The sequence below is a fragment of the Schistocerca piceifrons genome, chromosome 9 (assembly GCF_021461385.2).
Source record: "Schistocerca piceifrons isolate TAMUIC-IGC-003096 chromosome 9, iqSchPice1.1, whole genome shotgun sequence".
Taxonomy (NCBI): Eukaryota; Metazoa; Arthropoda; class Insecta; order Orthoptera; family Acrididae; genus Schistocerca; species Schistocerca piceifrons.
The window spans coordinates 121,096,743-121,123,347 of record NC_060146.1 but is presented as its reverse complement, the minus strand read 5'-3'; the positions used below and the strand labels follow the sequence as shown (position 1 = coordinate 121,123,347).

At 41.8% G+C, this 26,605-nt stretch overlaps 1 protein-coding gene across 5 annotated transcripts in view; it reads left to right on the top strand.

The window, feature by feature from the left end:
• LOC124717268 (ankyrin repeat and protein kinase domain-containing protein 1-like) overlaps positions 1-26,605 on the top strand; it is a 223,494-nt gene that overhangs the window by 138,064 nt on the left and 58,825 nt on the right. For all 5 annotated transcript variants that reach the window (XM_047244077.1, XM_047244080.1, XM_047244076.1 and 2 more), the window contains 2 exons: positions 1,100-1,186; positions 21,284-21,471. In XM_047244077.1, the coding sequence (XP_047100033.1) occupies positions 1,100-1,186; positions 21,284-21,471 (275 nt within the window). The remainder of the gene's footprint in view (positions 1-1,099; positions 1,187-21,283; positions 21,472-26,605) is intronic.

Sequence of the window (26,605 nt, the reverse complement as noted above, 5' to 3'; positions counted from 1 at the left end):
GAAAGAGGGCATTAGTGTTTAGCTGATAGAAATTATGTCAGGGAGAGTTGCTGGATGGAAGATGCTGCCTCCAGCATTCAGGGCAACTATCTCTGAGTGGGAGGACCTTAAAGACCTGTGTGGTGCAGCAGGCATTTGAGTCGTGCTGTAGAGCAAGCTGAGCTGCTGAGTATGATATCAACATGGCAGACGGTTTGTCTAATTCCATTCTTGCTATCTGCTGGTTTGGCAATGGTCATCCTCCCATAAAAAACTGTCCAGTGAACACGCCAACTAGTGAATGACATGAGCTGTTCCACTTACTCCCCTGCCTTTAATGTTGTGCAATATGTTAATGGAGTAGGAGGTAGTAGATGAGTGCAGGGGACAAGGTTTTCAAGGGAATCATTACAGAAGGAAGAACCTTAAAGTAGGAGATGTGTTATGGGACTATAATTTCAGACCTCGACTTGAAAATTTTGATTCATTCGAAGTGTATGCGGTACTGGGTGATGAGTGGAGAATGCTTCTTTTGTCTGAAGTTGGGGCAATGCTGTTCAAAGGGATGGATGAAGAAACTGCTTGAGAGCTTTTGCCATAGAGAAAGTCAGTGTGTTGAGGACTTGATTAGAGTAGATGTAAATACTGTGGATACCTAGTCTGTAAGGTACATAGTGGTTTTATTACATGGAAGGAGATGACAACTGTCGAAGTGGAGATAGTGTTGCCTGCTGGTTGATTTTGTGTGTTCATATGAAACAATTTTCCCCTATAACTCATGTTCTTGGTAAATGTATCTACTCAACACTTAATTCCTCCATTTTCCAGCCTCCTTGACCAATTCCTCATTCTTCCCTGAGAAGAAATCTGTTGTGGAAATTAGGAATGGTGTGTTCTGTTTTAAGTGTTTCTTTTGACCATAAATAGGGTTAACCCTCCTGAAGTAAATGCCTGCCCAAATCTGTCTTTTTGTAATTTTAACAAATAGTTAATCTTTTTATCTCTCTCACTTTATTTTACCTTTTGAGGTATTTTCTGTTTATGTTTAAAATTACTTATTATATGCAATCTTCCAGCATTTCTTTACATCTGCTAATGCCTTTTTCTTTTTTTTTTCCAGGATTGTTGATCTCATCATAAAGGCGACAGAAATGGAAAAAGTGGCACTGTGCAAAAATCCTTTGATAAATGCAATTGAAAGCATGCAGTAAGTTTCTGTCAAGTTTGTGATTCTACATTGATATAATTTGCATTTTATTATTGTCATTAAATGTTTGTATTTCAGCATGTAATGAGTAAGACTGGGTGTGCTGTCAGAGCTAATTACATGCCAGATGAAGTGCTTCTCATGTGATAAGCCCTGTGTCAGCAGTAGTGATAGGAATAAGTAATTTGAATTCTAGAGGGCTGCTATAAGTACAGTTGGATTGTAGTATCAAAGATTACTTAATTCCCAGTGATGGATCACTTGGTGAATGCCTTGGTTGTAGAAGTCTACATCCTGGCTATTCAGGAAATACAAAATCATTAAGGTTTACATGGCCACTTGTTGACAAACTGCCTGTTGGATTCTGTGTCAGGTTCTTCGGCCAATGTTTGGGATCTATTAGTCCAACAACTTATCAAAAACGAAGTGCAGATCCACTACATTGTTTCACGTGAAATATGAATTGGTTAATCAAGGCATCTTCTGTGCTGGTGGACTCACAGAGGAACCTGCACAACACAGAAGCCCAACCACCTTCACTATGTGGATGACCTAAGATCCATAAGAATAATATTTTGTTAAGACCAATTGTTTGCACTCCTGACTCACCAAAGCATAAACTGGTGAAACATAAAGGACTCAGGACATTTCATTGAGAAGCTGAAGAAACTAAAACTTGCACCAAATGTCATCCTGGTCAGCTTTGATGTTGTTTCTGTGTTTACAAAAGTGCCACTCTGTAGTAACACTGTTCATGTTTACGTAGCACTTCACTTCATAGACCGGGACTGTGTCCTAGGCAGGCCCGATGTTAACTGACTGGGCACGGCCCATGCTGCCTGAGTTGTTGTTGTTACGCCGGCAGAGGTCGCATCTGAATTCTCGCGTGCCCTCTGGTGGACGGGACTCTACTTGCGGCAACTACCATCCGTGATGCGCCATGCTGATGTGCGCCTCCCGCAATCTTTCTGGTGGCTACTGCACTCCTCCTCCTTCGGGGGGTGAAACCACTGTGATCCACTGCATCGGAAGGTGGAGCGTTGGGCACGAGCGATGACCTCCACATCCATTGGAAGGCCGGAGTCGAGGGGATCTGCCAACCCTTGAGCCGGAACCTTCGAATATGGCTGTAAGTGACCCACACGAAGAGGCCCCCGTCGTCCCACCACCGGAGCCCAGGACAGAACGGGCGACAAACTGTCGAACTCCGGATCAGGACCACCGCCGGTATCCAACATGGATTGCGACCAAACCCACGGGCCCAGACCGACATACCCAGTGGAAAGCCAGGTACTCCGTTTTGCAATGACTGGCGAGGACCAGGCCATAGAAGGTGCAGCAGAGTCCTAGGTTGGCGCCCATGGAGGAGCTCTACGGGGCTGCGTTCTCCCATTGGTGTGGTCCAGTATGCCTTCAGGAAAAACGTCAGTGCTTCCTCCGCAGGAAATTCGTGCACATACTTTTTCATCTGCATCTTAAATGTGCACACCATGTGCTTGGCTTCCCCATTCGATTGTGGATTGAAGGGGGAGAGCAAACGTGCCGAATACCGAAGCGCCTACAAAAATCCTGGAAGGTCTGCGAAATAAACTGCGGTCCATTGTCTGAGACCAGGGTGATTGGCAGACCTCCCACAGAAAAGATTTTTACTAATGCCTGGATTGCAACTTCTGAAGTGGTTGAGGAGCAGCGAACCACATATGGGAATCGGGGAATAAGCATCAATGACAATGAGCCAAAAGCCATTGAGAAACGGGCCCGCAAAATCGATGTGAACACGTTCCCATGCTTGGGTTGTCGGCGGCCATGAAGAGAACGCTGCCCTGGGAGATGCCTGTTGGCTCGCACACTGGGAACAGGTGGCCACCAAGTGTTGAATTTCTCTGTCAATACCGGGCCAGTACACATGTCTGCGAGCCAAGGTTTTAGTACGGGAAACGCCCCAGTGCCATGCATGTAATAACATGAGGACCTCCCTTCGTAAACTTGCAGGAACAACCAAACGAGGAGCTGTATCATTGGTAGCCAGAAGGAGAACTCCTTCCAAGACCGAGAGGCGGTCTCGTAGAATAAAATAATTATGAAGAGGATCCGAGGCCCGGCCTGGAGGGCGGGATGACCACCCCTGCTGAATGAGGCGAACTACTTGCCAGAGAACCGGGTCAGCTGCTGTTTCCCTGGCGACTCGAGAACTAGTGATCGGGAAGCCATCAACTGCTTGGCGGGACGCCACATCCAAATGAAAACACATAATCTCCTCTCGATCGAACGTAGGATCCGGGCACACTGGAAGACGGGAAAGAGCATCGGCGTTGGCATGCTGTCTGGTAGGGCGAAAATGAATGTCATAATGGTACTTAGAGAGGAACAAGGCCCAGCACTGTAGTCTGTGGGCCGCCCTATCTGGAATCTGAGAGGCGGGGCCAAATAACGATATTAACGGCTTATGGTCAGTGATTAACTGAAACTTCGTGCCATACAAGAAAGGGTGAAACTTGGTAACAGCGTAGACAATGGCCAAAGCCTCTTTTTCCACCTGGGAGTAATGGACCTGCGTGGGACTAAGAGTTTTATACGCAAACGCCAGTGGTGGCTCGGAACCATCTGTGTTGCGATGGGCCAGGACCGCCCCCACCCCATACTGCGAACATCTGTAGCCACGACCAACGGCTTACGGGGGTCAAAAGTAGCCAAACAAGGCGCTGACGTGAGGTGGCCCTTAAACGAGGTGAACGCTCGCTCGCATGCAGGCGACCAATCAAAAGGAACACCCTTGCGCAGAAGGCAGTACAGGGGGTGGGCTATGGTGGGAGCCCTGGGAATGAACCGGTGGTAATAGGCTATCTTGCCTAAAAAAGCTTGTAACTCTTTCAGTGAAGCGGGCCGAGGAAGGTCGACGATACCTTGGACCAAACTTCCTAGTGGCTGGATGCCGTGCTGAGAGATGGTGTAGCCCACATACTCAATGGACGGTTGGAAGAAGTTTGACTTATACAGATTGCAACGCAAGCCCACAGACCTGAATTTGAGAAAGAGGGTGCAAAGGTTGTGCAAGGGTTCCTTCATGCTGCGGCCTGTGACAATTATGTCATCCAGGTAATTAATGAGGGATTGTTGATGTGACGTTCTCAAGATAACACTGGAATATCGCTGGGGCACTGGATATTCCGAAGGCCAACCGCTGGTATTGGTAAAGGCCAAACGGGGTGTTGACAACCGCCAGCCGTTTGGAGTCCTCATCAAGTGGTATCTGATGATAAGCCTCCGAAAGATCGATTTTCGAAAAATATTGGCCTCCCGCCACGGCAGAGAACAATTCATCAGCTCGAGGCAAAGGATAGGTGTCCACCTCCAATTGGGAATTAATGGTGGCCTTGAAATCGCCACAAAGACATAATTTTCCCGAGGGCTTCCTTACAATAACGAGGGGCAAAGCCCACTCACTAGAAGACATGGGAAGAATGACCCCTAGGGCTGTCAGCCGGTCTAGCTCTTCCTTTACCTGAGGGCGGAGAGCCAAGGGGATCTGCCTCGAGCGTAGAAAATGCGGGCGAGCCGATGCCTTCAACGTTAAGTGAGCTTCAAAATCTGAAACACACCACAGGCCCTCCTCAAAGATATCTGGAAAGTCTGAGATCAAAGATTCCAATGATTGATAGGGAACGTCTTTGGAGACCAACTGTATGGTGTCAGCGATAGAAAAACCGAAAGCTTGATAGGCATCCAGGCTAAAATGGTTAGCGGAGCTCACATCACTGACAACAATAAAAGTAATAGGCTGAGCGACTGATTTGTAAGTCACGTCGGTAGTGAATTGACCCAGTAGGGGAATGAACTGTTTACCATAACCGCGTAGACGCCGGTAAACTGGCACCAACGGGGGCGATCCAAGGTCGGAATAAGTTTGTCCATTCAACAACGAAACTGCCGCGCCCGTATCTACTTGCAGTTGTAACCGGCGTGACCGAACCGACACCTCAATAAAGAGTTTGCTTGCCGCCGATGCGTTGGGAGCCTGGCCCGATGAAACTTCCTGAATGTCAACGTCCATGTCCTCTGTACCTGCTTCCTTCGATTCTTTTGAGGCTGAGCGGCAAACTTTAGCAATGTGACCTTTTATTACATTTGCGACAAACAGCCCAACGCTGGGGACACTCTGACCGATCATGATTTATATAGCATGATGCACAGGACGGCAACAGGGGCCGGCAGCCGGAATTCTGTTTACGCGCCGTGCAGGAGCAGCCGTAATGGCCGGATTGTACCGTTCGCACATTGTCCACCCCGGACACAGTGGATGCGGACGCGCCGCCCTGAACCGCTGCGATGTCGCACCACGCTTCCAGCTGTTGACCTGTGGCGTGAGAGACTTCATACGATTGAGCAATGGACGTGACTTCCTCAAGGGAAGGGTGTTCTAACTGCAGGGCCCATTGCCGGACCTCCCTATCAGGGGCCGAACGAACAATGATGTCGCGTACCATAAAGTGGGCCTATGACTCTCGTGACTGCTCCGTGACAAAATGACACTTGTGACTAAGACCGTGCAGGGTAGTGGCCCACGCCCGGTAAGACTGATGGGGCTGTTTCTTGCATTGATAGAACTCGACCCTAGCCGCCACAACATGCATGCGGTGGCGAGAATATGAAGACAGCAATGAACACAATGCGTCAAAAGACAAGGAGGGTTCCTGCAACGGCGCAAGCTGCCGCAAAACTTGATACAGCGAGGGAGATATCCAAGACAAGAAGAGAGCACAACATACCTCCACATCGGCAACATGAAATGCCTGGAAATGCTGCTGAAGGCGATGTTCATATGCGTCCCAATCCTCCGCCGTCTCGTCATACGGGGGAAAGGGAGGAGGGAACGGCGCTGGAGCAGACTGCGTGGAGAGCAACGCCAGAAGCACTTGTTTCATGGTGGCCATGAGCTCCGTCTGCTGCTCAACCAAAATCCGCACTAAATCCTCCATGCCATGGAGAAGCTGCGAAACTGGAACAACGATGCAACACATGAAAGAATGATCCCATCCTCATTGCCAATTGTGTAGTAACACTGTTCACGTTTACGTAGCACTTCACTTGGTATAGACCGGGACTGTGTCCTAGGCAGGCCCGATGTTAACTGACTGGGCACGGCCCATGCTGCCTGAGTTGTTGTTGTTACGCCGGCAGAGGTCACGTCCGAATTCTCGCGTGCTCTCTGGTGGACGGGACTCTACTTGCGGCAACTACCATCCGTGATGCACCATGCCGATGTGCGCCTCCCGCGATCTGTGGAGCACATAAGTTCCATTTTCCTGCAAGACACCACAAAGCCCTTACATGCCTGCCCCACCACAAGCTATTTCACGTGGAATGGCAACTTCTATGAGCAGCTGGAAGGTGTTGCCAAGGGGAGTAGTCGTAGTTCAGTGATGACCAACTTCTTAATTGAACGTTTCGAAGCACAGGCACTGGACGTGGCACCTTGTAAACCTAAAGTGTGGTACAGATATATCGATGACACCTTCATTGTGTTGAGGCAGAATGAAGAACAGCTGAGTGACTTCCTAAGACACTTGAACAGCCTCCATGCCAACATAAAACTTACCATTTCTAGATGTGCTGGTCACAAGGGATGGTGAAAACCTGGGACACAGCATGTATTGAAAACTGACATAAACAGACCAATACCTGCACAAATTATCAAATCACCACCTGAACCTGAAAAGAGTCATGATTAACATGCTCATAATGAATATGTGAGCTGCAGAAGCTCAGACACAAAATACATCACTTGGAAAGGTCTATAAGGAGTAATGGGTACTCCACAAGCTATATTAGAGATATAAAAGAAGCAAAGACTCAGTGAAGTAACAAATCAGAAAAAAAATGTCAGGCACAGTCTTTCTGCCATACATTCCCAGAGTGATGGACAGTATTGGCTGTATATTGTGCAAACACAACATAAAGACTATTTGCAAACCGACAAAGAGGATCAAAGTGTGTCTCAGATCAGCAAAGGAGAAAAGAGAATATTCCACGTACCATGCGCATGTGGAAAAGTTTATGTTGGAATGACTGGACAATCAATCAACACCAGGACCACAGAACATAAGTGACATTGCAGGTTGGGGCAGGTGAAGGAATCACTTGTGGCAGAGCACATACTGTGTGAGACCGACAACATAGTAAAATTTGCTGACACAGAGGTTGTGGCTGTAGAGAAGAACTATCATACCTGATTGCTCAGTGGAGCTATAGAAATGCACAAGCATGAGAATAGCTTCAGCAAGAAAGAAGAAAGCCTCATGATAAATGGATCCTGGCTTGCTGTGCTGCAGCAAACGACTTTCACATGTAACAAAAGAACCGCACTGGAAATTAATGTGGAGAAGCCTTTGGACATTGGTGCACCAGGTACATATAGTTTGCTGCCATGAGCTTGGCTCCAATCCACCACCAGCAATGGAGGGTGCAACTTTGACAATGTCAGTCACTTGTGCTGGCAAAACATCAGAAAAATCATCAGACAAATGTCAGCTGAAGAACCCGAGTCAGAATCCAAGAGAAATGTTCCAACTCAAAGAACCTTTTGTCATCATTCAGGAAATGCCTGCCATACGATGGTTTCTTGATCTGAGCAGAGAGGAAGAAGTCAGTGAGTACCATGTCAGGGGAGTACGGGTGGTGAGGGGGAGGGGGGGGGGGGGGAGGATGTGATAGACCAAAGAAGCAGCATGTGTGACTGTCCTGTGCAGAATGAGGTAGAGCATTGTCGTGGAGAAAATCAGCCCTATGGACAGCTCCCTGCAATGCTTCATCTCATAATCTCATCAGGTGTTTTCAGTGTTGTGCTCTTGCAGCAGTTTTGCCCTGTATAAGCATAATCTGTTAGCATAATGTCCAGGCACTCCCAAAAGATACTTTCGGCAACACTTTTCTTGGTGATTGTGTCTCTTCTCCAGGAGACACCACCTTAAAAAAGTGCTGTCCGTTTGGTGGAGAGGTTTGCATGTTCAGATGACACTAAGAGCTATGTCAGCAGTAGCTTAGCTACTGGCAGGACCTCCCAAGCTGGATGGTCTTAGTCGATGAACCAGATGAAGTGTGTCTCACAACAACCTATCTTTCCACTCCCTGTCCTTCATCCTTTCAAATTTATAAGAAAAGGGGAGATGAACCTTGACAGCTGAAGAGAAAGCAATTCATCTAGGGGAAGGATACCCCAGAATCAAATAACCTGGTCCTCCAGGTTGGGCGTTGGCAATGGGTTAGCACCCCATCACAGAAAATTTGTTAATACTAAACAGACTACAAGGAAGCCTTGGAATTTGGTAATACAAAATAGACAAAAAGTGCGAGAACTAGGTTTCTGATTTGGAACACGGAATATTCGTAGTTTATATAAAACAGATGCTGCAATCAGTCAATGATATCAAAAGATATAAGATGGGTCTTGTCGCCTTGCAGGAAGTCCTTTGGGAGGATACTGGTACCCTAGATATCGAGAAGTACACAATCTTTTAAGGAGGCTGTGAGACAGGACTCAAACTGAGTATGGCATTCTGAGTAAGGCTCTGGCTGATAATGTATCTGGGTTTGTAATGTATCTGGGTGTGAGGCCTGTGACCCCTAGAATAGCAGTTTTAACAATAGACATAGAGAGATGTAAAATATCGTTTGTGAATTGCGATGCACCTACAGAAGACAGTACATCCCAAGTGAAGGATGAATTCTACACAGAACTGGAGGTTGTCATAGATGCCATCCCAAATAATAATTGTTAAGTCCTACTGGGAGACATGACTGCTAAAGTTGGAAGAGAGAACGTATTCCTGTCAACAATCAGAAGACACAGTCTTCATGAACTCAGCAACGGCAGTGTCATAGATTCATAACCTTTGCAACATCCAAAGGGGTATTCATAAGCACCACAAATTTCTGGGTATCACAAGACGGTAAAACAGTTAATCGGATAGACCACACTGCAATAGATATCAAAGCAAAGAACTGGGTGAGGGATGTAAAGACAGCAAGGGGTGCAGAGTGTGGGAGCAATCATTTCCTTGTAAACAGCTGGCTAAAAGTACAACCCAAAGCCAAAGTTGTCCACTACCATATCGATGCACTGAAAGATAACACAAAGAAAGAAGAATTTCAGCTCCAGCTCAGCAACCAATTTGAAAATCTGCAGGAAGAGGTTTCACAAGAGAATGCGGATGAAATGTGGAAAGAAGTTAAGGATGCCAAAAATGAGGTGGTGAATGTAGTCATCAAGAAGCGGATCAGAGGCAAAAATGTTTGGTTTGGGGATGAATGCATTAAGGCATTAGCCAAGAGAAGAGAAGTCAAGGAGAGCTGGTTACAAGGGGCCAATTTTGCACAAGGCAAAGCACAGTTCGAAGACGTTCAGAGAACTACTCAAGCAACCCTGAGAAGAGTAAAGAGAATGTACATTAAAGGACTGATAGATGAGGCTGAACAAGATTTCTTGGGGAAAGAGACGTGAAGGATGTACCAGAAAGTAAAATTCTTCAAGAAGGGATATCAAAGCCACCAAAAATTCATCAAGGACAATAATGGGAGCATACTGACCAGTGAGCTTGACATTGCTGAAAGGTGGAAACAATACTTCAGGGAACTCCTCAACTGTGATGAACCTAAAGATGTATTTGAATTTCAATTTCCTGACAGTGCAGATTTAGACTATCCTCCACCCACACTGGAAGAAATAAAGAATCGGATAATGAAGCTAAAGAAGAACAAAAGCTGAGGAGAAGAAGGAATCCAGGCAGAAATAATTGAAGCTGGAGGGGAGGAACTTCACAAGAAAGTTCACAAATTAATCAAGGAGATCTGGATTTTGGAGGAGATCCCAGAAGATTGGAAGACAGCTGTCATATGCCCTATACGCAAGAAAGGTGAAAAAATGAACTGCACTAACTACAGAGGAATTGCCCTCTTGAATGTCTGCTTTAAGATCTTGTCCAATTGTATACTGAATAGAATGCTGCCTTTTGCAGAAGAAGCGACTGGTGAATATCAGGGGGGATTCAGAAAGGGCCATTCAACTGTCGACAACATCTTTATGCTGCGACAACTCACCGAAAAGTTGTGTGAGTATGGCAAAGAACTTCATGTGCTCTTCATAGATTTTAAGAAGGCATATGACTGCATCCACCGGGAGAGCCTGAGCAACTGCCTAACGGAGTTTGGAATACCCAAGAAACTCGTCAGCCTAGTTGGAGTTTGTCTCACTGACTCAAGAGGCAAAGTGAAGCTGAGGAACCGAGTCTTGGAGAGCTTTAACATTAACATAAACACATGATTGAGACAAGGAGATGGTGTGTCACCAGTATTGTTCAACCTGACACTTGAAAAGACAATGAGAGAAGTCTCTCGTATAAGCTTTTAGGGTATTGAGGTAGAGGGTAAGAAAATCACACATCTCACATTTGCTGATGATGTGGCCCTTTAGTCCAGATCCAAGGAGGAACTAATGTGGATGAGCGAAAGTGTGGAGGCAGAAGCAAGCAAAATTGGACTCCTTGTGAATGAATCGAAGATGGAATGTCTGGTGATGAGCAGGACCCATGCTTATTCAAGAGACCCACTCTAGCCTCTGATAGTCCAAAACTGATCATGCAAAAAGGTTTGTGAATTTAAATATCTAGGGTAATCTTTTCAGAAGATGCAGCATGTGAAGCAGAAATCAAGGCAAGGATCCAAGCCTCCAACCGATCATACTTTGGTCCCAGACAACTTCTTGCATCGCGTGGTCTCTCGAGGAATTTCAAGCTCCAGCTGTATAAAACAATGATTCAACCCATAGTACTGTATGGTTGTGAAATTTGAAGTGACCGGAAAAAAGACTTGAACAATCTTCTTGTTTTTGAGTGGAAAGTCTTAAGGAAGATCTTTGGTCCGGTACAAGATGAGATCACTGTAGAATGGAGGATCAGACATAATTGTGAACTGGACAAAATGTACATTAGACTAAACATTGCAGGACTGATGAGAACCAAATACCTTGTATGTAAGTAAGTAAGGTTGTGAATTTATATGTTTCCACTGGTCGCTTCACTCCTTGATCTCAGGTCACAGACTTGCAGTCTAGAATTATAACTGAGTATAAGACCAGTTGTACAATAAGAGAGGAAAATGTAGATTTTCTATCTACATCTACATCTACATCTACATCCATATCCATACTCCGCAAGCCACCAGACGGTGTGTGGCGGAGGGTACCTTGAGTACCTCTATCGGTTCTCCCTTCTATTCCAGTCTCGTATTGTTCGTGGAAAGAAGGATTGTCGGTATGCCTCTGTGTGGGCTCTAATCTCTCTGATTTTATCCTCATGGTCTCTTCGCGAGATATACGTAGGAGGGAGCAATATACTGCTTGACAATTCGGTGAAGGTATGTTCTCGAAACTTTGAAAAAAGCCCGTACCGAGCTACTGAGCGTCTCTCCTGCAGAGTCTTCCACTGGAGTTTATCTATCATCTCCGTAACGCTTTCACGATTACTAAATGATCCTGTAACGAAGCGCGCTGCTCTCCGTTGGATCTTCTCTATATTTTCTATCAACCCTATCTGGTACGGATCCCACACTGCTGAGCAGTATTCAAGCAGTGGGCGAACAAGCGTACTGTAACCTACTTCCTTTGTTTTCGGATTGCATTTCCTTAGGATTCTTCCAATGAATCTCAGTCTGGCATCTGCTTTACCGACGATCAATATTATATGATCATTCCATTTTAAATCACTCCTAATGCGTACTCCCAGATAATTTATGGTATTAACTGCTTCCATTTGCTGACCTGCTATTTTGTAGCTAAATGATAAAGGATCTATCTTTCTGTGTATTCGCAGCACATTACACTTGTCTACATCACCTATATCTTCAGCCATCTTATGCAAAAAGTAAAATTCTCAAGCTTCAAAATCTTATATTTTTGTTTTTACACACAATCACTGTTAATACTAACACATTTCTCACAACATGTGACAAGTTTTGTCATTCAGTCACTGAAAAATACTTTCCACTTTTCTCATATCCAGGACTTGACAGTTGCCTTCCTCTCATCGTCAGAAGTGTAACGATTACACTCTAGCTCTCCCTTGGTTAGAGGAAAAAAGTAAATACTGCAAGGTGCAAGATCGGGGGCGTAAGGCATGGAGTCAGTTCAAACTTCAGGTTTCGCAATGGCTCTTCAGTTGTGCATAATGTGGGGGGACAAGTGTTGTCATGTTGCAAGATTATTGGCACCAGACTTCCTCTGGCATGACAAACTTGAGATTGGAGATGTTTGATACTCTGCATACTGAGAATAATTTAAAATTGCCCCTTGTACCAAATAATCAGTTACATAAACTCGGTGAACATCATAAAATACAGTCAAAAAAATTTTTCGCACGGATGGTTGTAATTTGAACTTTTTCATCTGAAGAGAAAGTGAATGTCACAATATTAAAAAAAAAAGTCATCGTTTTCATCACTGTAGCACTGCAAAAGTTGGTTGCAGCATTCTAATTGACAGTGTTAGTTCTTGACTGTGAGATGGCATTTTACCCATCATGCACAGGTTTTATGATATCCTAATTGTTCAGTAATGAAGCTGAGACATTCCTCTGATATAGTTTGCAATACACTTTTGAATGATCTGCCAGTCATCTTGGCCCAGATCGTCAATGAGTTCATTGGCAGTGATCAAATGTCTGCTGTTTGTTTCATCATCAGTTGTGGCTTGCCATGCTCACCACTATGAAATTTTATTACCCCTCAATTTACGGTAGATGTATCATCAGCATTGTCACCATAAACAGCCTTTAAATGATGATGAATATCACTAGGAATCACTCTTCAACAGTAAAAAGCTTGATAACAGTACATTGTTTAACTCGTGTTAGGACACATCTCCATTCTTTCACTATTCAAAAAACACTGGATGACCACAGCATGTTCAAACTGCACACGCCTGAAGAGGGGAAGTTACCATCAAATGACACCTGACATGTTTTTCAAGGGATTTACACTGCATTCTACAAACACATGTGCAGGACGTTTCAGGCAGCTCTTGAACTTTATATTTGGAGCATTATCTGGAGTAGTAGGAACGTCAGTAAGAATACTCATTCAGGCTGAACTTGTGCAACCTGTTTCGCTAATTGGAGCTCTTATCCATGGTGGTTAGCCAGCTAAAGACGTAATCTGGATTGCCCATATGCAGCTGCAACATTTCCAATGCTGTTTTAGTTCAAATGGCTTTTGGATGGGTGCAAGGAACTGCTGGACCGAGTGGCTCGCAACTTTTGCAATCTTCAAAATGTTGTGTGAGATTTCTGCTGTTTTTCACCATATTGTAATGCCACTTTTCTATCAGCACAGCCTCCACTTCTCTTGCAGTTCACAGTTATTTATAGAGAGAGGATCTGTCACTTTGTTTTTGTCATTCAGACTTGTTTTACCACACTGGAAGCAATTTTGCCACATGACCCCTGGGTCATATGCCAGTACTGTGTTGTATATTTCCACCAACACATTGTGGATTGTTGCAGCTTTGTTCCCCTTCGTAGCACAGAATGCATTACCACATAATATTCACATTTTTGACGTGACACACCTAGACATTCACGCACATTATCACACAGATTCTGGGATTCAGGGAGTTGTGCTTGCCCCAGATTAAATCCATCTGGCAGATTCATAGTGATGGTCCATATGCTGGCTAGCCCAGTTGTGGGGTTTAGTCAGTTTCACACATCTGTTCAAGTGAATACTGGCCTGGTACACATGTCGCGTCCCAGTTATATGGTTCACAAGCATTTTCGAAATGTTCTCACACTTTCACATGGGATAACATTACTCAGACAGATGGGTACACAAAATCTATCCTGGGACAGAAGGGATGGCGACAGGAAGAGAATCAGGCCACCCTCCATCACTTATGTTACCAGATCCATATTAACATGATGACCGCTTCATGATAAGAGATAAAGAAGGAAGCAGAAGAAGAAGAAGAAAGAAATATATTTTGTCAAAGTGGTGTGCAGTTTAGTTTTTCCTTCTCCAGCAGTATGATGTGGCACTGTAGTGCAGGGATTTCAGTGTGTACCAGAACTGCAGATACGAACACACAGCTAAACAACAAACTAATTACATAATTTTATTCTTTCAGGGTGATAATTAAAGTTTTTTGATTTCCCCTGATAAATGCTGATGGTATTTATACACTTCAAGACAGAAAAAATGACACACCACAAAGGAATTATGCAAATGGGATGTATATCAGTAGATGTGATCTACATGTACAGGCCAACAAATGATTACAATTTTAGAAAAAATGGATGATTTATTCAAGAGAGAGAACTTCTTGTATTGAGCAAGTCAATAATGCATGGTCCACCTCTGGCCTCGATGCAAGCAATTGTTTGGCATGGCATTGATTGACAGAGTTGTTGGACATCCTTCTGAGGGATATTGTGCCAAGCTCTGTTCAATTAATGCATTAGATCATCAAAATCCCAAGGTAGTTGAGGGCCCTGTTCATAATGCTCAAAACATTCACAATTTGGTGGAGATTCGGTCGCCTCCCTGGCCAAGGTAGAGTTTGGCTGTCACAGTGACAACCAGTAGAAACTCTCACATGTGGGCAGGCATTATCTTGCTGAAATGTAAGCCCAGGATGGCTTGCCATGAATGGTAACAAAATGGTCCATAGTATGTGATTAACGTACTGCTGTGCTGTAAGGGTGCTACAATGACAACATAACACAGCAGCACATTTAAGATATTCTACGCCGTTTTGTTGCCCTTCATGACAAGCTATCCTGGTCTTACATTTCAGCAATATAATGCCAACCCACATGGGGGAGAGTTTCTGCTGCTTGTCATCATGCTTGCCAAATCCTACCTTGGCCAGCAAGGTCATCAAATCTATCCCTGCTTGCCGATGTTGGTGATCTAAAGCACCAGTTGGACAGAATTTGGCATCATATCTCTCAGGAGGAAATCTAACAATTCTATCAGTCAATCATGCGACCTAACATCTGTTTTACGTGCACTCAAAACTTGCCTACTTCCAGTGTTTTTTCTGATCCTTGATGCAGTTCGTCTTCTGTGCAGGAGGCTGCACACAGTTGGCATGGAAGCCTATGTTGAATAATTTGGTCATCCCCACAGTCACACTGAATAGCATATTGATCAATGTAGCTCTGTATTGCCAAATTAACCCTTGATCTGCCAACTCCAGATCTCAGCTGTTCAGTCACTTCCAAGTTGTCCATTACTCATCATAGCCAGGAGGTAGAGTTTCTGAAACCCGTTTCCAGCAAGGGAAAATGTAGGTTGTAACACGCCATAGTTGCAACCTAGCTTTTTCAGCAATGGTTGCGAGTGCCATAAATGTTCTAAGGACACTCGTCCTTGACTTCAGTCATTGTGGGTACAGTACTTGCCCATGCAGAGGACGCGTTTTCTCCAGCTGCATTTTCTGTCTTTCATCATTCGTGGCGATTTCTCTTCAGACAGGAGGTGGTTCTAATCCTATGAGGTGGTAAAGCCATTCGACTGGACTGGATTTCAGGCAAACTGTTATAATTCTGCATTGGATCTGTGGCCAATTGCTTGGCATATGCTAACATGTACCAAAAAGAACATCCATACTCTGCCACAGAATAGCATAGTGACATTGCAAAGGTTTGTAGAGTTTCAACTTGGCTACCACACTGTGATCTTGCCAGTATCCATAGAAGATTGTTGCTGGTGGAAACTTTTGACTTGCTATTCATGCAGTGCTTCTCGAAACTGGGGAAATGTTTGATATTGCAGTGTCTGTGTCATTGAGAAGTATGATAAAGTGTTCGTTGAGACATGCACGCACTTGCGAAGGAACTTCACACTGTACTTCTGAACAAGACAGGCAATGAAATATCATATTTATCCATGGACACTGGGCAAGTAACTTTCAATTAAAATGTCTCCCCTGTACAGGATTATACATAATGAATGTATGAGTGCACATTGTAGACACATGGTTGACATCACGTGGAAGTTCGGGTCTGGCTGTGAGCCATAGCCTAAGGTAAGGTGACCACTAGTGATATGCAGGAAATCCTGGTTCGAGTCCCAGATGGGCACAAATTTTCATTGTTGTCATTCCATTATACAGCTGATGATTGTCCACATTGACAACTGGAAATACATTTCACCTTGGGGAATATGTCATTGTCAAGGTTCTGGTTGACCACATATGACCATCACAAGGAAGGATCACAGTATGGGGTGTTCAAAAAGACTCTCCACGGTGCCATATGATTGTTAGATGCGCGTGCTATATGCTGCAGTGAATATACCGAAATGAAGCTCAGTGAAATACAAGTTATTAATTTATTGAATATTCCTTTTTACTTACAAATTTGGACAGTTTTTATAGACAGTTGCTTTTGCTGCACCCCAGAAGAAAAAGTCATGTGATGTTAGGTCAGGCAATCATGGAGGCCAAAGTCCCTGTGAAATTATGCGATCACCAAAAACGTCAGCTAGCAGTGACATTGAAACACAAGCTGTATGTGCAGTTGTACCATCTTGTTGAAAATAACCGTTCAGTATTTCACTTAACACAAGTTCTCCTATGAATGGGTACAGAATATCATTGCAGTATCGTTGTGCATTTATTGTTTTGTTGAAAAATATGGGACCCACAATGCGACGTCTAGAATTTGCAATCCAAATTCCTATTTTCACAGAATGAAGTGGTTCCTGATGAATACACAATGGATTTTCAGAACTCCACATACGAGAATTTTGCAAGTTCATGTACCCGTACAAATGAGACCACACCTCATCAGTGAAAAATGTTTCATTAAGAATAACCCTTCTATTTTGTTGAACGAAATTTTTGAATCATGGAAAGTAATGCAGTCTCTTGCCATGATCAGTATTTTTCAGTTCTTGCACGACTGTCACTTTGTATGGGAAAAGTTCTAATTTTGTACAGCTGTGTGGGCCATTCCGACACTAACATTGATTTCGTGGGCAAGTTTTGTTACTGACTTGTTCGGACTCATGGACATTTTATCAGAAATATCGAGTAATTTATCCTCAGACAAAATGCCAGGACGACCACTTCTCGGTGCATCTGGCACTGAAACCGTACTTCGAAATTTGTTAGTCAAATCTCGCACAGTGCTGCGATGTGGGAGTGTTGTCTCCGGGAAAACTGAATTAAAGGTTTGACAAACTGAAACTGTGTGTTTACCACCAGCTTTGAACACATGTTCAACTAAAAACACACATTCTTCAAAGGTTGGCATTTTAAAAGTGACAGAAATGAAACAAATAAGCAAAGGAACTAAACTTAAATGGTCACGTCAACATGAAATGACACACACGAACGATACGACTGACACTGGCTGAGATAAAAAAAAACAGTGGAATGTTGGGAGAGTCCACTTGAAGGGAAATAACCCAGGCATGTGAACAATTGTATGGCATGCGCGGCTAACAATCGTACGGCACTACGGAGAGACTTTTTGAACACCCCGTATTATATACTGAGCATATTGTAACCCTTTTACATCTGTGCCTACTGTCTGAGAACAAGTAACGAACTCACTGCAACTTTCTGTATCATCCTGAACCACTGGTTGAGGACTAGCGGCAGCCAGACTGGGGAATCAGCATTTTATGCTTAGGCTGCCATTAACACACAATGCAAATGGCTGCATTTGTAGTATTTTGATGGAACACAGTGCTGTTATTCTTGGTGTCATGTTGTGGGTAGCCATTGTGCATGACCTCAGGCCACGGCTGTTACTGAGGGATCTGTTACATCACAGTGGTACATGACAGGCATTGTGAATCCCTGTGTTATCTCTCGTGATACAGTATTGTGGTGTCCTTTTTCAACAGGGAAATGCTCATCTACACATTGTGCTTGTCTTTATGAACTGTGCGTGTGATGGTGAGTTTCTCCTGTGGCCAGCAAGATCTCCAGATCTGTCCCCTATATAAAGTGTGTGCGATGAACTCAGGTGTCAGTTCCATCCCAGTGCCAGAATCCATAATATCAATGACCAGTTACAACAGTTCTGTGCTAACTTGCCTCAGGAGAGAATACAGTGGCTGTATGACACCTTTCCAGAATGAATCAGTGCATTCAAATGGGCCAGAGGGTGTGAAACACATGATGATAAGTGGGCTCATCCTCAAAAGTTCTCTGTAACTCTGACTTCGATTTTGCAGTGACTCTAATAATATTAGACAGTCTCCCATTCTGGGTGCTTCATCTTTTTTCGCCAGGAAATGTATTTCATTACTTGTTTGCACTTCTCCACACTTATGCTTTATTCACATTCTCCTCAATACATTTGTAGCATTCTATTCTTAAGCATCTCCACCAATTTCTTCCAGTGACATGGTACATTGTTAACACTGCAACTTCTCTTTAAGAAGATTTTGCCTTGAGCCTTACGTTATGCCTCTCCACTATGATTTGCTTTGTATATATACCTGCCTCAGGCTAGAGTGGGGATTGCGATGTTTAGTTGCAATGTTGATACAAAAATTTAATTCTGCTGTTACTGTAAACAGTTTATTTTTAATTAGTCAATTTTCTTTGATTTACATCGCTTTTTGCATTTTGGTATTTATAAAAAGACCAAGCCATTACCATGATGGCTACATGCATGAGAATATGTGAGTGTCAGTATAATAATCATGAATATAAAATTTAATTATTTGATTTAACAAAGAAAATCATAATTTTTACCTATTATTAATAAATGCAGAAAATAACATTACCTCTGTCTGGTTTCACAATATAAAATTGCATCCACACAACATAAGAAATATACATTTACTTTTTAAGAACGGGGCAATTCAAAAAGAAAGAAAATAGTCCTTTTTTTTTATTACAAACTATGAAAGATAGAGAGACATTGTACATGTCACTGGATAGAGGAAGGCAGTATACCGTACTCTCAATACGAGCACCAGGTGTTGCTCAAGAAACATCGAAATGATAGTCCCTTTCAGTCCACATGTTCATTGAATTGACAGTTTCAGCAATTCAGTTTTACAGCTCTTGAAGAATAGCTGCCATGTGTGAGACAGACTCTATTTTTTTTTGGTGCCCTCTTAGAGAAAAATTGTAAGGTGTGGGCTCTGATGACCTGGGAGACCTAAAGCAATGGACGAGATCTTGGTGTCCACCTCTCCCAACTCAACATTGTGGAAGTTGTTATTAAGACAATGCCGCACTTCAAGGTGAAGCTGAGGCGGGATGGTATCGTGCATCGATTTGACCAAAAAGATGAGTTGTTTGGAAAAAGTGTCCTCTGCCACATCCAGCAGAACGAAAATGTAAAATTCATATTTTGTGTTATTGTTGCTGGAATGCAATTGCTACGGTAACTGCAATTTAAAAGGCTTCATATGCAGGCTTTTTTACAGAACACGCCATATTATTGTTTGAGGAAGTTGAAGTTACTGGCATGCCTGTCTTGTGGACTTGTGAGTCCATGTGAATGCATCTTGGATACACTTGCCATTTTCATTAGACATGTGTCACTGGCCAGTGCTTTTCCCTTTGCACATGCAACAAACTTCCAAGAATTTTATATGCCAGTCATAAATCTGCTTGTGCAGAGGCGACTTCTAGCTGAATTGATGGCTGATGCACGTTGCACTTGAACGATGGATTGACTTCATGCAAATCCCAACAAACAAAATAATTTCTTGTGTGGTGTAGTCACCATGTTTCTACAAACAAACAATAGCACAGCTCTGTCAAAACTTTGAAATTTCCTCTGCCCAGTTACATGTGCAATGTGTTTCTATCTTTTACTGTTTGTCTGTCTTAAACAACTGAAATCTGTTCTTCTTTGTTGAATCACTTGGTATAATGAATTATTTAAAATTGCACAAAGAGGAACCACAAAACAGGTATCAAGTGTTTGTGTACAGATTGTATTTCCTATCTATGATTTCATACATAAGTTGTCAGAACTTTATAACTCTCTAGTAATGCCACTGTGTGTAGCCCAACACATCGAATGACTGCTCCAGTGTGATTAGATCTGGCTGCGAGGAATTTTGAGCAGTATGCTTAACATAGGCAAAAGTCAGATACATCTTATCAGCCATGCTAGTGAAAGAAAAATATATTGTCTCAGCTTACATATTAATACATAATGTTTGGTGGACCCAGCACACCATCCAAACAGACTTGCCAGTGCATTGAATGCCCTGAGACTTTTGTCTAAGGTACTTGGTGTCAAAGTACCAGTTGTGAAGCACTTTTTAATTTTTTGTGCATGACGTGATGAAAGTATGTGCAGAGAAATTAATTATTTACATGTAATTTTCTTTCCATATTTGTTATCACTGCTGACTGACACACTAATATCAAATGTCACTGAGAAATTAATTTAGCAGACTATGCAGTGGAAAGGGAAAAGTGATCGCCATCTCAATAGAGTGAATGACACTTTTTAATCACTGCAAAGGTTGCCCACACCATAGTTTATGGGGTGGAGCCTAGACCTGTCGGTATGAAGTATTTTTAATGTTTTGGAAGACAAATGGCGACTTGTACGTAGCCATAACAAAGTTCCAAATCTGACCCTGTTAAAAACCTTTGCAATACCAACTTTTCAATCATTTTCTTGAAAGAAAAACAGCTGACTACACTATATTTTTTCTCTTTCCCAGTGGGGTGGGGGATGCAGCCCACCTTTGCCACCTGGTATGGGCACCCTTGTATCAGTGATACTATATCATGCATTAATAGCTGTGACTTAAAATATAATGATGCCACATTTCAGTCTTCCATTATGAATTTCCTAGAAATTTTTACTTTGTAGAAGACAGAGCACTACATTCTGTGATTTATAGTGGGCCTACAATAAAACAAGATAATAGTGAAATATCAGTGGTCAGTAATTCACTGAATTAGTGTTTGATTTGATGCAATCTGTGAAATTGTTTGACCATCACCATCACTCGTCTCATTTATTGTTGTTGCTTCTTGTTTTAATATCTAACATTTTGATGTTGAGTATAATGCAGTTCTGGGATAGCATTGGACATGTCCATTTGTTGCAGAGTGAAAACGATTGAATTGCTATTGCAGTGGATGCATGCCCATCCACATTTAGTAAGGAAGGTTATTGAATGCGAAAGTGGGGTATTCGCACAAGATTACAAAGTGACTGGTCCTGTCTCGTACCTACTCTACTATAAGGCTGACCACAAGGAATTATTGCCTGTGCTGCATCTGCTCCTTAAAAATGGTAGGTTAAAGTATTGTCATTCTGTGAAGGCTGTACAACAAAATTAGAGTTTTGGGAATGGTGAATCATTTCAAAACTATACACATTCACACTGTGTAATTTACTTACCTAAAGCATGACATGGGGAGGAGCCACACAATTCAGTGAGGTGGTCATATCTTAGTATTAAAAAACAGACCACAAGTCTTGATCATCAGTAAATTATCTGTCATTTTATGAACAAATTTGAATGCTATATCTTATTGCTTACAATGAAGAATTAATAGACTATTACTATTTTGATCATTTTGTTGTATATATTGTTTGTTCACTCACATGTGAATGGTATGACTTGTCACATTGTAACATGGAGTAATTTTTTTCCCTCTCATAGTTAATGTCACCTGAAATCCACATGTCAAACTTCAGCTAGCAATGCACTCTTTAAAATCACAGAAATGGGCATTTCCTGGTTTGATGCTTCAACAAAGAGATGGATACTCCAAATGCTGCTAGTTGTTATTAATTGTGAGCATAAAGTACATGATCAGGAAACTACAGCCATACTATTTTCACAACAATCATTTAAGAGGAATCTTGCTTCAAAACTTTGTTAAAAACCAAATCTAATATTTGTACCAGCCCATTCTTTTTTTTCTTTCTGATAAATGTTTGGAAACACACATTTCTGATCATTGTTCTATCTTAAAAAAAATATTCTGTGCATTGAATATTACTGTGCACATGATGGTGAATTCTGTGAATGTTTCACTGCTTCCTTCAGAGATGTACAACAGATGCCAACTGAGTCCATTAGTGAATTATGTGATATTTGAAATGAAATGTATAAACACTCAGACAAACATTTAAACACTGCAGACATATGAGCAGGAACACTAGATATGGCAGACAGCAAATCCACAAACAGCAAAGAAACGGATGATAGCTATACTTATGACTATCTTCAAAGAAAAATATAAACCTGAAATTACCTCTTGAGGCAAAGAAAAAGCAGTGGTGTATTGGCAGAAAATAAGTGGTAAGGAATGCCTATTGTTCTTGTCAACTATCTTCTACAGCAATATAAAAAAACTGAAATTACCTTGTTAGGCAATGAAAAAGCAGTGGTGTATTGATAGAACAAAGCTACTAAGGAATGCCTACTGTTCAGAACAAATTTCACTTTGTCAATTGTGAACATCAAGTGAGTAAGTGGGAAAATAATGTTGCAGAACAACATAAGAATTATTGGAAATAATAGCAGTGTTAACCACACATCTTTGAGCCAGATAACAGTTTTTGGTGTCAGCAATACCATCTTGATTTTAGATACTGTTAACTATATAGGTACAAATGAATTTACAGCTTCTCGAAGTTAGATTATTTGACTCAAGGTATCATATTAAATTGCATCTAGAAAGATAACAAAATTTTTATCAAAAAAATGTGAGGGAAAAAGAAGTGATTCAGCTAATTCAACCAAAGCTTTTATATCAAAAATAAAAGAGGAGAGTGCTGGTTTCTGTGATTCTTATGTGTACCATGCAGATCATTCTGATTTTGAAAATGAAATGGTGCTGAAATGGTTGTTTCATTCAAAGGGGAAACACATATTGAGCAACTGTGTAGTCCATGCCTGCACTTGACACATTCATATACAGGGATTATTGTGATCAGACTTGATGGTTAATTGGTACCTGTTTGTCGTAAAGAATTGGCTGGGAATTTTGGACTGCATATAAAAAGATGAGTGTTTTGCACCAAATCTTGTGCTAGACTCATTGAAGTCTGAAAAACTGAACATTACATTTTTGATAAAAATATGTTATGTAGGCATTAAATGTGTACAGCAGGCATTTCTAAGTACAGAAACCATGTGCAAATGTCTTGCTTTCTTATTTTTAGTAACTTACAACTCATGTTGATAGTTAAAATTTTGCATATAAAATTTTCGACAAGTTGACTAATGGTGGCAACAAAATCAAGACATGTTTCCACATGACATGTCTTGACTGTTGCCACATCAGTCCTGTTCTTTGATAAATTAATAAATATATTTTTTATACATAGCCCACTTAACTTTTTTAGAAATGTGTGAGTTTTTGAAGCACATCACATTTCTTTTTATATCTTTTTTTCCTCTTGTTAGTTTTTGTAAAACTTTTGTATTGTATTGTAATCTGATTATATGTCTTGTAATAAAATGTAAAAGGAAATGTTAACAATCACTCATGGACCTTATTGCCATGAATGAGGGAGATAAAGCAGTTTTTATTTTTATTTTTTTCAAAATATAATGTAATGAATTCATCAGCAAATAAGACAGCTCAAATGTACATGAAGATTATGTTTGGCGACCTGTATGAAGTTCGGTTGTCAGTCATCTTAAACTGCTCTCTTATAAAGTATTCTGGATCTTTTGCACATAAAATAATGCATAAACTGTCAAACAACATCACTTATTGTTAGAAGCAGAAACAGAGTGGTAAAACATTGTAATCTACGTGCACATATACAGGGATTGGACAAAAATACGGAGACACGGTGGAAAATGCATGCTTGAACGTAAATGCAATTGCTAGCCAAGACTGCAAGTTGCACTGTTGTATATGACCATGAACGGCACCTATACAATGACTTCCATATGTGTCAGATGTGGTCAGAACCATGTTCAGTGTAGTTGTGAGTGCATTATGTTAGAGCTAAGTGAACTGGAACACAACCAAATTATTGGTGTTTGCATGGCAGGTGCTTTCATAAACAAAAGAGCTGAAGTATTTGGTGTTCCAACAGGTCCCATATTGAAGATGTATACTGCATAGAAGGAAAGCAGTGAAAGGTCTTCTGCTAAGTCACAATGCAGATGGAAGTCTGTGTTGAGTGATCATGACAGACGGTCATTGCAGAGGTTTGCAACAAAAACTGAGGAGACCACTGGCGCAAAAGTCACTGCAGAACTGAATGTCACACTTGCAAACCTTGACAACACTGAAACAACACAAAGGGAGTGTTATAAGCAGGGAATTTCCCAAAACTACTTGTCAGTGATGCAAATGCCTGTAACAGGAAAATATGGTTCCAAAGCCATAAAACCTGGACTCTGGAGCAATGGAAGAACACCGTTTGGTCAAATGAGTCTTGTTTCACACTGTTTCCAACTTCTGGTAGAGTTAATGTTCCAAGAGTGACATTTGATGGGGGTCTGGTGGTGATGTGTTCAACTGTATCATGATTTTCTGCAGGCCCCATGGTTACACTGCAAGGTCACATTACTGCCAGGGGTTATGTGAACATTTTGTCTGATCAGCTTATAACATAACCACCCTGTTAAGCTACAAATGTTGTTACTTAGCTCTTTTGTTCCTGATGTTGAAGACTTGGGGTATCTGTTTGCTGTAGCTTGAGCACATGAAAATTAAATCCTGGATTTCCCTATGGTCAGGTGATTTATGTCGTAGTTAATCTCCTCGTATAAAATTATGTAGCCAAAACATATAAATGTCTTTTATAATGCTTTTATTGCATCACAAGATGATGTCACACACAACTGAAAATCTGATACAGTACTGCCTCACACAAAATCGTAGCTAGAACTACCTGCCTTCGGCTGTTGGTGCTGAGGTTTGTATAGATTATAACAATTGGAACATGGTTATTTAATTTTTAAACAGGTATTTTGATCCCAGAATGAGATTTTCACTCTGCAGCGGAGTGTGCGCTGATATGAAACTTTACTTCTGCCAGTACCTCATCTCCTACCTTCCAAACTGTACAGAAGCTCTGTAAAGTTTGGAAGGTAGGAGACGAGGTACTGGCAGAAGTAAAGCTGTAAGTACCGGGCGTGAGTCGTGCTTCGGTAGCTCAGTTGGTAGAGCACTTGCCCGCGAAAGGCAAAGGTCCCGAGTTCGGGTCTCGGTCGGGCACACAGTTTTAATCTGCCAGGAAGTTTCAGGTATTTTGATGATTTCGAGTGAAAGTTGTACATTGCTTGAGGAAAAGTTACAGGATTTACATGCATAAATCATTACTAAAAATCACTAATAATGAACAAGTCGAAAGAATGTCATTTCTGTAGCCAAAGTACAGAAAATCTAATATTATAATAATACATAATTTACAAAACTAAATAACTCTGCAATTACATAATTTATTTTATTACTAACATGTTTCCTTAGTCTTTTCATTACATTGAACAGTAATAACAAATAGGCTTTCTCTCAAGAATTTTATAAATATGAGTTTCAGTATTTGTTGATGTTCATTGACTGTAGTTTTGGATGAAAACTATATTTTGTGAAATTTCAGTTACAAATCATTATAATTATGTTCAAAGTATGCAAACAAACTTGAACTGATCTCACAGCACTGTTACAATAGGTGCTTGTTACATTCATCAACTTTGCGTGTACATCACGCATTGGTATTGCTCAGGTATCGCAGATTTTGTTTAATAACAGCCTGTACCTTTACATTTCAAGGACCATTCCCATGGTACATTGTTTATTCCCATAAGGTAATGAATTCTCGCACATTGCTTGGCCACCACAGTCACCAGATGTCAGTGTTGTTGAGTCTTTGTGGTCTGCTTAGGAGAGAAGAGTGCATGATCATTACCTGAACTTTTACTGATTTGCAGGAAGAATAATATAACATTATCTTGAAAACCATCCACTGCAAGATGACTGGGAGTTGTTTAACGCTAACAGATTTCTTACACCATTTTTGGCACGGTAATGTATCATATTTCTGGTTTCCAGATTTCTGTCCAACACCTGTACATCCACATCTACATCTACATATATGTTCAGCAAGACACAGCCAAAAGCACGTCAGTAGTACTTATCAAGGTCCACATGTTAGATTTCTTCCCATTGCAGTCATATGTGGAGTGCACGGTGAATGACTGCTTAAATATCTCTGTGCACACTGTAATTAGTCTAATTTTTCTTTACAATCTTTACAGGGACGATACCTATGGGTCTGAAGAGTACCTGTAGATACTTTATTTGATAATGGTTCTTGAAATTTTTTAAGTAAGCTTTCGAAGGATAATTTGCATCTTTGTTCAAGAGTCTGCCAATTCAAGTTCTTCAGCTTTTGTGTGATGCCCTCCCAGGTGTAATGGCACCACCATTTAAGATGGGAAAAGGTTAGC